At 48.8% G+C, this 18,224-nt stretch overlaps 1 protein-coding gene across 1 annotated transcript; it reads left to right on the top strand.

Moving 5' to 3' along the window:
• The first annotated feature begins 18 nt into the window (after nt 1–18).
• On the top strand, nt 19–17,984 carry PPP1R3F (protein phosphatase 1, regulatory subunit 3F). Its single transcript, XM_011946648.1, has 4 exons — nt 19–806; nt 11,345–11,400; nt 11,940–12,019; nt 15,727–17,984. The coding sequence occupies exons 1-4, from the start codon at nt 205–207 to the stop codon at nt 16,981–16,983; spliced, it is 1,995 nt and encodes a 664-aa protein (XP_011802038.1). The 5' UTR covers nt 19–204; the 3' UTR covers nt 16,984–17,984.
• Nucleotides 17,985–18,224: the final 240 nt, after the last annotated feature.

Below are 18,224 nucleotides of genomic sequence, written 5' to 3'. Positions count from 1 at the left end.
ACGCTGACAAACCAAGATGGCGGCGGCGGCGGCGGGGCCGACGAGGACGACGATGGCGAGGATGGGGATGAAGGGGAGGAGGAAGAGGAGGCTTGCCCCGAGCCCTCGCCGCTGTGCCCTGTCCCCGCTGACGGGGGGTTTTACCTGGTCCCCACATTTTCGCTGCCGCCCGCGCCGGGCCGTCTGGAGCGCTTGGGGCGCGTCATGGTGGAGCTGGAGGCGCTGCTACCGCCTCCCGGAGCGGTTCCCGGGGGTGCCGGGGTGTGGGTGCCGGGGGGCCGCCCGCCGGTGCTGCGCGGGTTGGTACGCGTGCTGAACCGCTCCTTCGAGAAGGCGGTGCACGTGCGGGCCTCACACGACGGCTGGGCTTCCTTCTGCGACCACCCAGCGCGCTACGTCCCGCGCAGCCCGCCGTGGGCAGGAGCGGGAGGAACAGGAGCAGGAGATCCCATCCTGGATCCGGGGCTCGGCCTGGGCCCCGGCCAGGCGTCCGCCTCCTCGCCCGACGACGGCGGCCGCACCGACCGCTTTGCCTTCCAGCTGCCCTTTGCTGAGGGCGCGGGCGATGGGGCGCGCCTCGACTTCGTGGTGCGCTATGAGACCCCCGAGGGCACTTTCTGGGCCAACAACCACGGCCGCAACTACACAGTCCTGCTCCGGATCGCACCCGCTCCCTCACCCGCTGATGCGGAAGGGCTGCCCCAGCAGCAGCAGCTGCAGCAGCTGGAGCCACAGCCCGAGTGCCAGGGTCCCGTGGAGGCTGAGGCCAGGCAGCTGAAGAGCTGCATGAAGCCGGTGAGGCGCAGGTAATGTCAGCCAGCGCCACCTCCGCCAACGCAGGGCTGTGTCTGGGATGGAGGACAAGCATTCCGGCTCAGGAACCCCTCAGGCCTGCTCTCCAGAACAGGGAGGAGGGTGCATTGAGTCAGTTAGTCAAAGAGTGATGGAGGTCAAACATGTGCTAGGCACTGTTTTAACTGGGGTTTTATTCATTCATTTATTGAGTTCCACTGTAAAGCCCTGAACAAGACAGACACCTACCCTGCCCTCAAGGATTCATACAGGCTCCTATGGGAGACAGTTTGAAAAAACAAGAGAGGAAGCAGATAGGATAAATAGGGACAAAGCTGCTGAAGGGAGTAAAGGGATAGAATGGGAGGGAATGGCTGTATTACACATGCTGTTAAAGGGAGGGCCTGTGAGGAGGTGAGTCCCTAATGATGATAAGAGTTATGCAGATACGGTGGGGAGGTGGGATAGAGTTTGTAGAAGAAGGAACAGGGAGGATTTTTCTGAGGACGTTTCATTTAAACTATCATTTAAACTAAGTCCTGAATGATGAAGAACAGTTATGTGCATATATGGAACAAGGGTGTTTTAGGTAGAGGAAACAGCAAGTGCAAAGGTCCTGGGGTGGAAATGAGGTTGGTGTGAATGATCAGCAGTGTGCTGGGAGTGGAGAGAACTGCAGTGACATAGTAGTGTGGACTGAGGGCTTTGCCAGTGGGGAATAGAGCAGATTCTCTTTCTGACAGAGCGGGAAACCAGGATTCCAGAGGTGGAGAAACTGGTAGAGGCAGTGGTGGCACCTGGCTCTTCCAGTTCACCCATGTCTGACCTTGAAGCCTGTGCACTCTACTCTTATGCTGTAATCTACTTGGAGTCCTCCTGTGGAGGCGAGAGGCTGAGCCCGTGCTCTCACAAGAAAGCAGTGGCTCTGTCAGAGAGACAGAACCAGATGGGTACTGGACTTGAAGTTTTTGTCCTTTGTTTTTTTGCCACACTACCTGTGATCATTCAGGGACAGGGAAAAATGATTAGTTATACCCCAGGGGGCCCCGGTAGAAGATTTCCCTAGGTTTCCTCTATCAAGCTATGAGTTCTTTAAGGGCAGCAGCTAGGCCTGATTCTTTTTGTAGTCACCCTAAGTCTGGCCCAGGATCACTAGAGTCTCCCTAAAATCCATACATTTCCCTGTTCTTGGGAGGACTGGAAATGGAAATGGGAAAATGCTTTTTGGACCTTGTATGTATATGCTCGGTCAGAAGCCCCTGGCTGCAGTGAGACATTTGTGGGTTCTGCTGGTTCTGGTAAGGCCTTAGGCTGTGAGTAGTTCACAAAGGTCTAGCTCTGGGCTGGTGGGCAGATGTTCCTGGGTAAGTGAGCAGGCAGGCAAGCACCCACTCACCCACCTGTGAGCCCCACCATAATCTGAGACTTCATTTAAAGGGGACAGGCAGCATGGTTTTTCTTACAGCATTAAGAGTGTGGATTCTGGCATAGATTTCCTGGGTTCAATCCTGGCGCTGCCACTTACTGGCCTTGTGACCTTGGCCAACACATTTAACTACACTGTTCCTCAGGAACCTTATCTGTAAAGCAGAATTATAGCACCTACTTTACGGGACATGAGTAAAGATGCTCAGAACCGAGTCTGGCTCAAAGTAGTATCATACAGGTGTTAGCTGGTGTCAGTATTTAGGGAGCCACACCTACAGTTTCCTGGATTCCTCTCCTAAATTCGACTCCGCCCATCAGCTGTGTGGCCTTGCCTCAGTTTACTCCTCTGCTAAGGGGAATGACAGTCACTTTGCATGGTTGGATTGGATGCAGCAAACATAGGCAAGGTAACTGAAGCATGGTGGTAGCTGCAAAAAATAACTGGCCAGCATTTACTGATTTCTGTGCTATGAACATCAGATCCATTCTCTCCATGAGGCCTGCTGTGCATGCTGTGTTGTGTAGGTGCTACGATTATCCCCATTTAGTAGAGGGGAGGCAGGTAGCTCAGAGAGGTGAGCCAGCTTGCTCAAAGCCTCTCATTTAGTGAGTGACAGGGCCAGGGAAGAAATGCTAGGGATGTATATTTACTTATTTCTATCTTTTTTTTTTTTTAAGACTGATCCTCTAGAAAGCCTGGCATGATTCAGGGCAAATTCTGGATTTCACTCTTGGTGTTCCCAGCATGTCATGTTTTCCTTTTACCTTTTTTTGCTTTATTGAGGTATACCTACATAAAGTATACTGATATTCCGTGTATAGCCCAGCGGATTTGTACATATGTATGCACTTGTGTAACCACCACCCAGATGAAGATACTGAGCAGGTCCAGTGCCCCAGAGCCACCTTCATTTCTATCACTTTCCCAAGCTGTCATCCCCGCCGGCTGTCATGGGAACTCTGTCTGTAAGATGCGACAGTTTGGGTAAAGGAGTTTGGTCATTTTAAAGAGTGTGAAAGACAGAGAACAGAGAAATCAAAACCTTGCGGGGCCAAGGTGGGTGGAGAGGGTGTTTTTCTTTTAACATACATGGGTGGTTTTAAGGAGAAATTGAAGCAGCCTGTTCAGACAATTGTTTTGGTATCTGGCCCCAGGTCTGTGGTTCCTAACATGACTTGTGATATTATTTTAAGTGGGCAGATGGCTTTTTGATAGCTTCTTTATCTTTCGATCTCAGCTCTTGCAAAGGGGAGGTTGGTGCTCATTGCAAGATCAGCGATAAGGGTTTTTTTTGTAGGTCGGTGGCTTTCTTGGCGAGTACATTTCAACATATTATTGTTTTAGAACCTGTGTGCTGCCAGTGACTTGCAGTGCTGCTGAAGACTAGCCACCCTTGGCGACCTAGCCCTCTTGGGAAATGGTGGAGGATCTCAGGGTATATCCCTTACCTGTGGGAGCCCTATCATAGAGGGCTTCCTGTTTAGGAAATGTTGGCTGCAGGCCCACTGTGCACTGAGCACAGACACATCAGGTGAGGGCATGGGAGAAGTCTGTGGTAGCCATGAGGATATAGTTCAGAAACCCAAATGACTGCTTTCTGTTTTCCCTGGGTTGCTGGACCAGGCATTTGATAACTCTAAAGCTTAGAGATGATTAATCAACAAGCATTTATTGAGGGCCTACTGTGTGCTGGGCACAGTGCTAGTTTCCAGCAGGGAAAGAGATGCAGAGTGGTCCTAAGATGTCACAGGGCTTGTGGGATGGGGTACAGAGGATTTGTTGTATGAGACCTGGCTGAGCCCCTGCTCTTGGCCAGGCACTTCACTGAGTACTGTATTTTCATGCAAGGTCTGGTTTAATTCCGACAACATTCCCTGTGAAGTAGAGGGTTTTAAATTTCTCTTTCCTGGATGAGCAAACTGAGGCTCCCAAAGTCCAAAGTCCTAGGGCCGGTGTGGGGAAAAGCCCTCCTGATCTTCCTTGGCACTTGACACTACCCTTCGGAAGTATCCTATTCCTCTTAAAAGTAAAGAGCAAGAAGGTCTCACCATGGTCTTCAAGCACCCTCCCGTCCCATCCCCCAATCTGGCCTCCACTGGCTTCTAGTCTTACACCAGTGCTCTTTCTGAGCTCCTGTCACTGTGGTCTTTCTGTTACTCCAAAGGGCCTTGCTCCTTTCTGCTGCAGGGCCTTTGCCCCTGCTGTTTCCTTCACCAGGAACTTTTATTCCGTACCCCTTGCATTCTCCTCCAGTGTTGATCCCTCAGTTCTAAGAGGACTTCCCCAGGGGAGCTGTCTACCCCAGCATCCTTAGGCCCCCAGCTTTTTCGTAGCACTCATCAGCCCATCAGGTGCTGAGTTTGGTTAGAGAATGTCCCGTGGCAGAGCAGATGAGCATCGCCACCAATAGAGGGTCATCGGCCACCCTGTCTAGCAGTTCTATATTTTTCTGATCCACTCTTGTTTCTCCTCTCAAGTGACTCTTTCAAATGTTCTTTACCTTCAGACTTTTTCTCCTGCTTCAAAAAACAAAACAGAAGCCATAAGAATGGAACTCCCTATAACTTGCGGCCCCCAAGTGTGCACGCTGATTTCCCTCCGCTGTGTTACAGATGAGGAGGAGTCCCTTCTTGCTTAGGCCACTTCTCCCTCCTGTGCTCTGGGTCCCAGTTTCTGCCACTTGCTCTAGAATCTGACCTCATCAGTCACCTTTTCTCTCCTGGCAGGTTTTCTGCTGCCCTCCTCGCTTGATCCTCTATTGACTTTTACCGGTGCCAGCATCCCTTGTGTCTCCGCTGACCCCTCCTTCCCTCCCTCCTGCTTCTGGCCAGCACCTCATCACCCTCCCCTTCACTGCCGACCCCTGCAAAGAGTTGCCTGTACTTGCCTTCTGCACTTGCTCACGCCATGTAAGGGTTAGCCCCCAGCATCTGCCAGATTCTGCAGGTGGTTTTTTGGTTTTCCTCTTGAAGTGGTTGACCACTCCTACTTAAAACACTTTGTCTTCCCTTGCCTTGAGACCACATTCTGCTGGTTTTCCTCTTAACTCTCTGGCCCTTCTCTTTCTCCTGGCTTTTCCCTTAGCTTCATGTATCCAAACTTGGCGTCTCCACTTGACTGATGGCCCAAATAATTCTCAAACTCACCTTGTCGGGGACTGCATTCATCACCTCTCCCACAGGGTTCCCAAGCAGTCTCTCACTCCCCTACCTCCCCACTTGCTCATTTTGCTTTTCAGCATCCTTAATCCCTGCCTGACCCTGCAGTTTGGGCCAGGGACCCTTATTCTAGGGCATTCTTTTCTAAAGGCACTGACCGCAGTTTGTAGTTAGACCTTTATTAGGGGGTTGCTGGATGACTCTCTCTGCCCTGTTAGACTGTAAGCTCCGTGAGGGGTAGGGACATGGTCTGCTTTCATTCACCACTGTATTCCTGCAGGCCTGCCACAGTGCCTGGCACTTAGCAGGTGCTCAATAAATATTTGTTGAAAGAATGAGTTTGAGTATTTTTTTAATGCCTTCCTCCATACTGAATTGTAAGCTTCCTAGTTGGGTTTGCTCACCATGGTGTCTCCAGGGTCTGTCACCAGGGCTGATGCACAGGAAGGCCCACTGTCTTTCAGTGCACCTATAACTGAAGGGATGGGGATCCAACCTGCTTTCCAAGTTGGCAGCCTCAGGGAAACCAGAATAACCGGAGTTGAACGGGACAAGTCAGGGGGCATCTTAGTTGTCTGTAGAGTGAGGAATTAATGTGAACGTGATCCTCTTTTATGCTACAGAAAACTTGGTAGGGCATTATGGTTAAGGACGTAGGCCTGAGGCCACGTGCTAAGAAAATGGCAGAGCTGTGATCCAAGCCTGTGTGGTCCTGCTGTAGTGCTCCAGCTCTTAGCTACTGTACCAGGCTGGGTGATGCATTTTACCAGCAGGGCAACACTGGGCGAGTTGCTTTCCTTTCAGAGCTTCAGTTTCCCTCAATGGAAATTTGGAGGGGGTTACTGTTAAGCGCTTTGTAGGTACTTTTCAAATATTTCTTTGATCTGCTGAACAACTCAGTGATGTAGGTATTATCCCCTCCTTAGAGGTGAGGTAACTGAGGCACAGAGAGGTTAAGTATCTTGCCCCAGATCACACAACTGATCAGTGGCAGAGCTGGGATTGTTCAAAATTGCAGATCCTAACCCTTAAGAGTTGTGAAGTCAGTTTACTGGGTTTCAACAAGCATTAAAAAGAAGGAAATAGCATAGGAAATGCCAGTGTTTCATCACATGCAGTAAAGGTAAGTATTGTTTCACTCAAAAAACAACTGTTTTTCAGTTATTTATATGTCTCTTTACACATGTGTGGATGTGCTGGGTTATAATGTAGAATGGATTTCTTACTATGGGTCATGGCCGAAGTCATGACTGTTGAAGAAGCTCATGGCACGAGAAACTGCTCTCCTCCCTCTACCCCACTGGATCGCCAGCAAGTCCCAGAGTTGAGGCTGACACACTTGTTGGGGAAGGCAAAGCAGTGCCCCACATAACTTGGTGGCTTTCACAGCCACCTTCAAGCCCTGCTCTTTTCAGAAAGCAGATGGCTCAGGGTAACTGCAATTCTGAGTATCGTGGGGCAGGTTTCTGAAGCCACTCGTCCCCCCGGAAAGTCAGCGTTATCTTCAGGTTGACTACATGGGAGCCGGGGTCTGTTGACTTTCCCTTTGGGTTTCAGCGCCTGACCCACTTTGGGCTGGCAAAATTCTTTGAAAACATGAATGCTGGGGTTGCTCCAGAGGACTTGGGTGGTGGTGGCAATGGCAGTCTGTGACTGCTCTGAAACTCTGCTTTGCTTTTCTCCACAGGGCTTGTCAGCCCTCACCTGCTTGCTCACTCTGTGACTGGCGATTCACCTTTCTGTTCTTTCTCGGCTGGCCTAGGCTGGGGCCAGCACCATCTCTTTCCAAATCCTCACCCTCTGGTGTCCTCGGGAACTATCAGCTTGGCAGCCATTGTGTTTCCTGATGGCTGGAGGAATTCATACGCCCAGGAGACTGGTGTGCAGGCCTGAAATGGCCCCTTTTAGGCGACACCAGTTTGACTAGTGCTCACTAGCACCCAAATGATGCATGTCCAGGATTTTCCAGATCTGTGTGCCCTGGCCATTATGGCTCACTGCCCTTGAGGGGATGCCACGTGATACTTGTGGGGCTGGTGCCAAAAGAACAGGTTTCCTTCTTGAGAACGAGCAGGCATACTGCAGGTACAGTTTTGTTCTTAATCTCCCTCCCCATTTTTCTAAGAACCCCTCTTCTCTGTTACCAATCAGTGAGTCAGTATACATTTGTACTTGATTTCTCTTACTATCCTCATGTTGATTGAAGTTACAGCTGCCCTTGAGTTTTTACTGTGAAAGACGGTTCAAAGATACTTGTTTCTTTTTAAGCCCACAATATCAAACTCTCTTCAAAGTGGAGCCCTCCTGGGATGTTTGTTACCACCGTGGTTATGTAGTCAGTGAGTGTAGAGGTGCAGTTCCTTGAGTTTTAGTTTTTGCATTTGTAAAAAGGAAGGGTGTTGTTTTGAAGGACAGATGTGAAGGTTTTCAAATGCCTTGGTATGTCAACGAGAGGGGCCCATGGTGGAGGAGGTGAACAATACATGCTTGTGCTTTCTGCTTTCATATCTGACTTTGGAGAATGACTTGTTTGCTTCTGCGGATGTTGCGGATCTTGGGATTGGCTCAGTGGTGTGACCTGCTTTTTGGATGTTCTCGCCCTCCTCAGCCATGGAATGGGTGCTCTGGGGGCTGAGGGATTGATTGTGTATTTGTTTTTCTTTCTCTTCTCCTTCCTCCAACTGAATTGTGGAGTCCTTTTCCTGCTGGCTGGCTGCTTCCTGAGTGTTCTCCTTTTTCTCTCTCACATCTATGACTCTGTAGTGGCTTTTAGAAGCCTGTTCGTAATATATGTCCAGACTAGGCCAGATGGAGAAGGCTTGCCTGCTACTGCGCACAGGTGGGAGGGCTGGCTTTCTGTCTGTCTGTGGGCCTTCTTGCAGAGGCTTGGTTTAGAAGATCCTAAGGGGAGGATGTTTGCTGTCGTGAGGGACTATGGCAGCAAAAAGAAGTAAGTCAGTGCAGCCTGGCAGAAATCATGTTGAGACGTAAGTCCAAAGACTTGGATTTTAGGACCACGGAGGGGATTGGTGTGGGACCAAGCTGGCTTGCTCTGAATCTCTCTTTCTCATCTGCGATGTGTGGGAGGTGGCACCTGGGCTCCCAGAGTCACCCACCCTAGACCCTGTAGTATTCTGATTCAAGTACCTCTGGTGGGATTTGTGAGTCCTAGACAGTAGAGAAAGACGGATGGTCCCTTCTAGACTCTAGATCCATATATATGGTTAAAGCGTCCTCCCTGAGGGTGTTTATAGAAAGCAGTTCTTGCAGCCACTCTGTGTCTAGTGGCCTCCTAGCCACACACGTCCCAGGCCCATGGAGGTAGGGAAACGGGGAATGTGGGCAAAGGCAGGTCCGAAGAAAAGCCTGCATGAAGGAGGAGGGAGGGATCTTGTCTAGTATTGATGCCTCCCTCTGTCTACTTCTAGAAAGGATGGAGATGGGTTGAATAAGACCCTCTCCCTCATCCAAGAAGCAGCAGCTGACTGGGTAAGAGCCAGAAGGCTTGGGTTGTGATGTGAAGTGTATGACCTTGAGCCATTTACTCAGCCTCTATTTTATGCTCTGTAAAATGGAGACAATAGTACTGCCTGCTTCAGAGGATTACAAGTACCTGTCTCATAGGGTGGTTGTGAGGATTGAATTAACACATGTTGCCCAGGCGCCGTGGCTCATGCCTGTAGTCCTGGGACTTTGGGAGGCTGAGATGGGAGGATCGCTTGAGTCTAGGAGTTCAGGACCAGCCTGGTCAACATAGCAAGAACCCATCTCTAAGAAAAAACAAAAAAACAAAAACAAAAACCAAGAAACCCCAAAAACTTATTTAAAAAAATGTGAAACACTTAGAACAGTGTGTAATGCCATAGTAGGTACTATGTAGGGGTCAGATGGTGATACTCTGTTTCTGTGAAGGTAGTAATTGGTTATGGGTTTTCAAAAAGTTTCAACCAGGCCAGGCGCCATGGCTCATGCCTGTAATCCCAGCACATTGGGAGGCCGAGGAGGGTGGATCACCTGAGGTCAGGAGTTTGAGACCAGCCTGGCCAACATGGTGAAATCCCGTATGGTGGGTACCTGTAATCCCAGCTACTTGAGAGGCTGAGGTAGGAGAATCACTTGAACCTGGGAGGCGGAGGTTGCAGTGAGCTGAGATCACACCATTGCACTCCAGTCTGGCGACAGAACGAGACTCCATCTCAAAAAAAAAAAAGTTTCATCCATTGCCAGAAGTATCAAGAACGTCACATTGCCTCTTAGGAAGAAAAAAGTGTAGGCAGTCGCCCCAGCTCCTCTCAGGTCTCTGAACATGTTTTAGTCAATGCTTCCCTCATTTGCCTTAATCTGTAGACACTTGATACTCATTTTCAGAATAAGAACAGTGACTTCTCCATGATGAGATCCCACCCCTGGGAGGACCCACCTGAAATTTACTTGACTTATGCCACTCAGGGATCTGACTGGCCTGGCGAAGGAGGAAGAAGACCCATAAATATCTACAGTTGATTCAATTCCTGCTGTGTGTCAGGCCCTGATTTCTACCTGTCCGTCCTCATTCCCCTTGACTGCCTTGTGCTTAGTGCACATCCTGACTCCCCGCAGCTCTGTTTTATGTTTTATGAGTGAGGAGGTAAAGTGACCTGCCAGGCTGATACGGGGACGGGAGGGCTAGCATAGGGACCCAGGCCTCTGTGACCTCCCTCCCAGTCTCCATTTGTGTTCCTCTGCCTCACAGTCTTGTCCGCCTGCCCTTAGAAAAGGTTTGTATGTGTGTATGTATGTATGTATGTATGTATGTATTTATTTATTTATTTTTGTGAGATGATCTCTCACTCTGTTGTCCAGGCTGGAGTGCAGTGGTGCGATCTCAGTTCACTGCACTCTCCGCCTCTCGGGTTCAAGCGATTCTCCTGCCTCAGCCTCCCAAGTAGTTGGGATTACAGGTGCCCACCACCACGCCCAGCTAATTTTTATATTTTTAGTAGAGACGGAGTTTCACCATGTTGGTCAGGCTGGTCTTGAACTCCTGACCTCAGGTGGTGCACCTGCCTCGGCCTCTCAAAGTGCTGGGATTACAGATGTGAGCCACTGAGCCTGGCCTTTTTTGTTTGTTTGATTTTTGAGACTGAGTTTCACTCCTGTCCCCCAGGCTGGAGTGCAATGGCGCTATCTTGGCTCGCTGCAACCTCCGCCTCCCGGGTTCAAACGATTCTCCTGCCTTGGCCTCCCAAGTAGTTGGGACTATGGGTGTGCACCGCCATGCCTGGCTAATTTTTTGTATTTTTGGTAGAGACAGGGTTTCATCATGTTGGCCAGGCTGGTCTTGAACTCCTTGAACTCCTAACCTCAAGTGATCTGCTTGCCTTGGCCTCCCAAAGTGCTGGAATTACAGGTGTAAGCCACCATGCCCAGCCAAAAAGATGGGTTCTTCTATCTTTTCTCTTTCCACAGCCAGGAATATATCCTAAAGAAATGATACAAGTGTCGATAAAACTATGCCCAATGCTATTTGCTAGTTTGCTTTGCGACCTCTAAATGAAAGAACCTAGCTGCTCAGTAGGAAGGGGATGGTATGATATGAGTATTAAGCAGTCATTTGAAATGTTTGCAAAAGTATGTAGTGATGTTTCTTACTGTTAAATGGACAAAGCTAGCTGTGAAATTATGTCTGTAGAATCTAAATGATTTCATAGAATATCTGGAAGGAAATTTTCCAGAATGGTAACAGTAGTTGTCTCTGGCTGATGTGTGATTGTTTTTCTTGCTTCTTTAGACTTTTCTGTATTTTGTGAATTTTTTATAAGGAGGCTGTAGGACTTTTAGGATGAGGGGATAACCAAAGGCAGCAGAAGAGAAAACAGCAGCTGTGAGGTGAAGGTGGGCTAGCACAGAGGCTCAGAAGGTGCCAGTGGGTGGCAGAAGTGACCTCTCAGGGTATTAGATCCATGTACTCTCTTTTGCCCCGCAGGCCTGCTGAGGAGGAACTGAAGACGAAGAACATGGATGATGACACCCCTGCCGTGGGTAAGCAATTGGCCAGCTTCGGAAGTTTTAGCTTGTGTTTACCATGTCTTTCTTCCTACTGTTTTTCTTTCTATAAAAATGAAAAAGGCTGGGCTCAGTGGCTCATGCCTGTAATCCCAGCACTTTGGGAGGCTGAGGCAGGAGGATTGCTTGAGGCCAGGAGTTTGAGAGGAGCCTGGGCAACATAGTGAGACCTCATCTCTTAAAAAAAAAAGAAAAAAAAAAGACGGGCATGCTGGCATGCACCCGTAGTCCCTGCTACTGGGGAGGCTGAGGTGGGAGGATCATTTGAGCCCAGGAGGTCGACGCTGCAGTAAGTCATGATTGTGCCACTGCACCCCAGCCTTGGTGACACAGCAAGACCCTATCTCAAAAAAAAAAAAAAAAAAAAAATGAAGGGGCACCCTCTGCTTTAGATTGTCACAGAAAGCTTCAGAGGCAAAACTGCCGGTTGGCTAGGATGGCAGATTTTCTTAACAAAACCATACCTACTTGTATTCCTGTCTTGCCCAATGCTGCCTTTCTCTTCCCTCTAGCAGAGCATCCTGATGTCCAGGAGTCAGTGGGTCCACTGGTGGCCCCCACCCCTCTCCGTCCGTGGCCCCAGATGACACTTCAGGTAAGTGAGTCCTTGCAGCCTTGGAGTGGACAGCCCAATAGGAGGCTCACAGTGTGACTATTGCTGGGCTGGGTGATGGGGCCCACTAGTTCTGGGTCCTCTCTGGGTTAGAGGGAGGGCACAAAACTCAGAACCTGATGGGGGAGGGGGAGAATGCAGTTACTCACCTGGGCTTGTAGAAATGTCATTAGTTAATTTAGCAAAAATTTATGGAGTGCTTGCTCTGTGCCAAGCACTGTTACAGACATGAAAAATGCTCTTTGAGGGGGCTTATGTGTTAGTAGGGTGAGACATGATAAAATAATAGAATGTATGGTACTTTAGGTGATGATGAGTGATAAGGAAAAATATAAAGGAATAGGGAGTGGGTGAGAGACTGTGTGTGTGTGTGTTGTTGGGTCGGGGGGTTGCAACTTTAGATTGGGTGGCCTGGGAAGGCTTTAGTGATTAGTGAGATCTGAGCGAAGATCTGAGGAAGGCGAGAGAGTGAGCCACGTGGGTAACTAAGGGAAGAATATCCCAGGCGAGTGTGAAGTTCCTGAGGTGAGGCCATGACTAAGGTGTGTGAGGGACAGTGTAGAAGCCAGTGCAGCGGGGGCAGAACGAGGGACGGGGAGAGTGGTGCGGGGTGAGGGCAGAGAGGTGGCTGAGGACAGATTGGGTGGCACCTCACAGGCCATGGTGAGGACTTTGGCTTTTACTCCGAGTGAGGGGGAGCTGCAAGAGCATTGTGGATGGAGGAGGGACGTGATCTGATTTAGGATTTAACGGCCTCCCTCTGGCTGCTGCTTGGAAAATAGACTGTCAGAGCGAGGGTGGAAACTGGCAACCTGTGAAGGGGAGGCCACTGCAGTGGTCCAGGCGAGTATGATGGTAGGTAGGGGAGGTAGAGACATTTTGGAGGGGTGTGTGTTTGTCTGTGTGTGTGTGTGTGTGTGTGTGTGTGTAAACTTTTTAATTACAAAAAGTTTCAAACATATATAAAAGTAAAATAGTATAACGAACAGCTTCAGTAAATATCAACACATGTCCATTCTTATTTTATCTATACCCTGTCTCCTCCCTCCCGTTCCCTCTGGAATTATTTTGGAAAACATCCAGACATCATCCTATCCATAAATACTTCTTTTTGTATCTCAGAAAATTAAGAACTCTTTTTCTTTCTTTCTTTCTTTCTTTCTTTCATTTTTTTTTTTTAAGACAGAGTCTCACTCTGTCACCCGGGCTGGAGTGCAGTGGCGTGATCTCGGCTTACTGCAACCTCTGCCTTCTGGGTTCAAGCGAGCACATCCAGTTAATTGTTGTATTTTTAGTAGAGACAGGATCCATTGCCTTGACCTCCCAAAGTGCTGGGATTACAGGTGTGAGCCATCACGCCTGGCCAGAAAATTAAGAATTCTTAACCCCATAATACTATCATCACACCTCAGAAAATAGACGGTAATTCCTTAGTATCATCAAGTATTTGGTCAGTGTTCAAGTTTCCTTCTCTCATAAGTGTTTTAGGATCCAAACAAGGTTGACATGTTGCATTTGATTGATGTGTCTCTTTAGATTTTAAAAATCTCCCCCACTTTGTTTCTTTGCAATTTGTTGGTTGAAGAAACTTTGCTTGTCCTGTAGAATTTTCCAGTCTGGGTCTGGCTGATTACATCCAGGTGGAAATACGTTTCTTACTCCATTTTAATTAATTTATTAATTCTATTAATGTAATCTTATTAAATTTAATTTATCAAATTGTATTAAATGAATGTATTTAATCTTTTATTATTAAATTAACTAGAATTAACTCTATTTAATTCTACTATTCCCACTTCCTTTATTAGCTAGAATTCTTCTTTAAAGAAAAACTGTCCCACACCAGCTATTTGGCTACTTTGAGATATAGTTTGTGCAGAAAAAGCAGTGTAAATATTTAATTTTTTCCATTTTATTTACCAGTTTTCAGAGAAGTACTACTCCAAAGGTGACCAATAAAAGGATTTTTGGTTTTGTGTCATTATGAACTCATGAATTCTAAACATATTTGATGAGTTTTAATCCATTGCACTTATTTGTGTGTTTTTTTGATGCTTAAATTGAACTACCCCTGGCTAGTAGGAGCTTATTGAGATGGGTTCCTCTGTCCTTTTGACACGTCCTCATCATTCTGTGAGCCTTTCTCACATCTTCCATGACAATATGTGCTAGGCTCATCCTGTACTCTCCCTGCCCCAAGCCTGGAAACAGCCATTTCTTTCTTGCTTTTCTTTTCTTCCTTTTCTTTTTCTGTTTCTTTATTTTCTTGCCTTTCTTTCCTTTCCTTTCTTTCCTTTCCTTTCTCTCTCTCTCTCTTTCTTTTACTTTCTTTTTCTTTCTTTTCTTTGTCTTTCTTTCTTTTTCTTTCTTTTTTTTTTTTTTTTGAGTCAGAGTTTTTCTGTTTCCCAGGCTAGAGTGCAGTGACACAATCTCGGCTTACTGCAACCTCTGCCTTCTGGGTTCAAGCGATTCTCCTGTCTCAGCCTCTTGAGTAGCTGGGATTACAGGCACATGCCACCACACCCGGCTGAGTTTTGTATTTTTAGTAGAGACGGGGTTTCACCATGTTGGTCAGGCTGGTCTCGAACTCCTTACCTTCCTGGTGATCCACCCGCCTTGGCCTCCCAAAGTGCTGGGATTATAGGCGTGAGCCACCGCACCTGGCCAGAAGCAGCTATTTCTTTAAGGAGCACTGGTTCCTTTCAGTGGAGAGTGGCATTCAAAGGCCAAGATTTGGGGGCTCAGCATTCTTGTTGCTACTAGATTGGTCATTGTTTCTAGGCCCTTTGAAAAGATGGAGCTAGGAAATAATTTTTTTAAAAGAGAAGATGATACATCATGGGTTCATATGGACATCCCGACTGTGTTTTGGGAATTTTTTTTGCATTTTAATTTTTTTAAATGTATAAATTTTTAATTTTTGAGGGGACATAGTGTATATATTTATGGAGGTGTTTCGATACAGGTATGCAATGCGTAATAATCACATCATGGAGAAGGAGGTATACATCTCCTCAAGCATTTATCCTTTGTGTTACAAACAATCCACTTACACTTTTTTTTTTTTTTGAGACAGAGTCAGTCTCTGTTGCCCGGGCTGGAGTGCAGTGGCACAGTCTTGGCTCACTGCAACCTCTGCCTTCTGGGTTCAAGTGATTCTCCTGCCTCAGCCTCTTGAGTAGCTGGGATTACAGGTGCGCAACACCATGCCCAGCTAATTTTTGTATTTTTGGTAGAGATGGGGTTTCACCATATTGGCCAGGCTGGTCTCGAACTCCTAGCTTCATGTGATCTGCCCGCCTTAGCTTCCTAAAGTGCTTGGATTACAGATGAGAGCCACTGTGCCTGGCTACTCATACTTTTAGTTATTTTAACTGGCTCTGTTTTGAAGGTAAGCTAGCAGTGTTTAGTGATTATCATTCGCCAAATATTCACACCCACCGAATTCCTCAGCTTTATAATCTGCAAGAAGCCCCGTTTTACTGCATCCAATTGTGTTATTTTACCATAGATGACAGTCTTTGGAGTCTAGACAGTGACAGAGGGCGCTTTAAGGTGTTTTTATATAGAAACCCCTGTGGGGTTGGCTGTGGGCTGTCACACTTCTTACTGTCTCTGCTTGTTCCATCCCCTCCTCTGCTTCATTCCCTTGCTTTTTCTCTGCCCCCTCGCCCCGGCCATGGCTCCAGGTGTCTGATGTTCCGATGACTGTCAACCCCGCAGAAGAAGGTGACGTCCCCAGAAGCAGTCCTCCTGTGGCTTTTACAGAAGTCCTTCAGGCACCGGCCATCAGGATTCCCCCCTCCTCCCCTCTCTGTGGCCTGGGTGGCTCCCCCAGAGACCAGGCCTCAGGGCCCGATGCGAGCGAGGGGGCCACCGGGCCTTTCCTGGAGCCCAGCCAGCAGCAGGCAGAGGCCACATGGGGAGTATCGAGCGAGAATGGAGGGGGGCTGGAGGCTGTGAGTGGGTCGGAGGAGCTGCTCGGTGAGGACACCATTGACCAGGAGCTGGAGCAGCTCTACCTGTCTCACCTGAGCCGCCTACGGGCTGCTGTGGCTGCGGGTGGGGCAGGGGGTGGTGGGGAGGGTTCCACAGATGGAGGGATATCCCCCAGCCATCCCCTGGGCATACTGACGGACCGCGACCTGATCTTGAAGTGGCCTGGCCCTGAGCGGGCCCTGAACAGCGCCCTGGCTGAGGAGATCACACTGCACTATGCCCGGCTGGGGCGTGGCGTGGAGCTCATCAAGGACACCGAAGACCCTGATGATGAGGGGGAGGGTGAAGAGGGGCTCTCTGTCATACCCTCCAGCCCAGAAGGGGACAGCCCCAAGGAATCGCCTCCGGAAATCCTCTCCGGGGCCCGTTCTGTGGTAGCCACTATGGGAGATGTGTGGCTCCCATGGGCAGAGGGCTCAGGATGTGACGGCCCTGTGGTTCTGGGTACAGAGGGTCAGTTCACTGGGGATCCTGATAAAGGGATGGGCAAGGACACTAGCTCTTTGCACATGAATAGGGTGAGAGCTGGGGTGACCGAGTACCTGGGGGAGGCTGGGACAGAAGCCCAGATAGAGGTCACCAGTGAGTGGGCAGGCAGCTTTGATCCCATATCTGGCAAGGAGCCAGCCTCTCCCGTCCTTCTGCAGGGGCAAAATCCCACCCTCCTCAGTCCTTTGGGGGCCGAAGTCTGTCTCTCTAGCATAGCCAGGCCTCATGTGAGCTCCCAGGATGAAAAGGATGCAGGCCCAAGCCTTGAACCCCCAAAGAGGTCTCCCAACCTAGCAGCCCCTGCAGAATGTGTGTGTGCACTGCCTCCTCAGCTCCGGGGGCCCTTGACCCAGACTCTGGGGGTCCTGGCCGGGCTAGTGGTGGTCCCTGTGGCTCTGAACAGTGGTGTGTCCCTCCTGGTGCTTGCGCTGTGCCTCTCTCTGGCTTGGTTCTCGTAGGCTCTGCTTGTGGGATCAGCAGAGGCTTGAGATGGGATACATGGCCTGTGCAGTGAGGGAACCTGGGTCCTTTGCTTCTGAGAATGCTCTACTGAAAGAGAGGCCTTCCCATCCCCAAGCTCTCCAGTTAACACAGGGCTCCCTGTGGAGACACCAGTGGAGATGAGGGGATGGGTAGATGGTGTGAGTGAGGGGAACTTTTAGAGTGGAACTGGGCATGTCCTCCCCCTACCCCCTGAGCCTGTATTTATTTTTGTATAATTCTCTGGACGAGGGAGAGTGGTCGTGAGCTGGTCTTGGGGCACAATTACCCAGAGATATATTTATTAACAGCCAACCTGTGCAACATGCTGGAGCTTTATTTTTAATTTAATTTATATAGAGTACCTATTATTATATGCCACAATAGAGCTCTATGAGAAACAGTGTCTTGCGGTGTAGTGTTCTCCTGTTTGGGCATGAGTGTGCAGGGTGGTCACTTTCTGTGGGAGGACCACAGTGGGGAGTTGGGGGTGGGATGTGGTCGCCTGCTGCTGCTTCAACATGTCTGTCCTTGAAGATCTGTGTCTCCTCACCTCGTGGTCCTAATCCATATGGTTCTTTGTCTTTTCCACATTCTGCCTGTGGGACCCTACAGGTGTGTGTTTGGATGGTGGTGGTGGGAGCCAGGGAGGAAGAGTGGCAGCCACATGAGGGTTTGGTGTCAGTCACATGGTTGCAGTGGTACCTGTGGTCTCCTGTGGATGTGGGAACATCAGTTGTGAATCAGCCACAAGGTTTTGAGGTTACTGAAAAAACAGCCTTTGACACCAGCAGGGAGACCCCTTAGCCCCTGAGATAAGGAAGGCCTCAGAAACGAAAGAGGAGTTAACGTACTGTAGTACTTTGTAGCACAGTCGTTGTCCACAGACATCACATTTCTGCTAAAAACAGGAAGCCCAGAAGGTTTGAAAGATATATATTTATTGCATGCAAATAAAAAACTGCTCAACAAAATAAAACACCACATATTTATTTACTTCCCTTTACAGCAAAACTTATTGAAAGAAATACTTATACAAGCTGTCTTCATTTCTTCTATGATGCCTTTCTGAAATAGCCCCAGTCAGATCTTTTTTGCCCAACCATTTTGGCAAAACTGCTTGAAGATACATTGTTACAGCCATGGTTAAGTCTCAGACATCATCTTATTTGGGATATTGGTAGCATTTGACATAGTTGATCATCTCTACCTTGCAACC

Source organism: Colobus angolensis, unplaced genomic scaffold (assembly GCF_000951035.1).
Source record: "Colobus angolensis palliatus isolate OR3802 unplaced genomic scaffold, Cang.pa_1.0 Scaffold252, whole genome shotgun sequence".
NCBI classification, from domain to species: domain Eukaryota; kingdom Metazoa; phylum Chordata; class Mammalia; order Primates; family Cercopithecidae; genus Colobus; species Colobus angolensis.
This window is presented reverse-complemented; position numbering and strand designations above follow the sequence as displayed.

Bases quoted from the DNA above. Each gene is read 5' to 3' on its own strand.
- PPP1R3F (XM_011946648.1), top strand. From the start codon at position 205: ATGGTGGAGCTGGAGGCGCTGCTACCGCCTCCCGGAGCGGTTCCCGGG. The intron at 807-11,344 runs GTAATGTCAGCC...TTTGCCCCGCAG, and splicing joins ATGAAGCCGGTGAGGCGCAG to GCCTGCTGAGGAGGAACTGA. The intron at 11,401-11,939 runs GTAAGCAATTGG...TCCCTCTAGCAG, and splicing joins TGATGACACCCCTGCCGTGG to AGCATCCTGATGTCCAGGAG.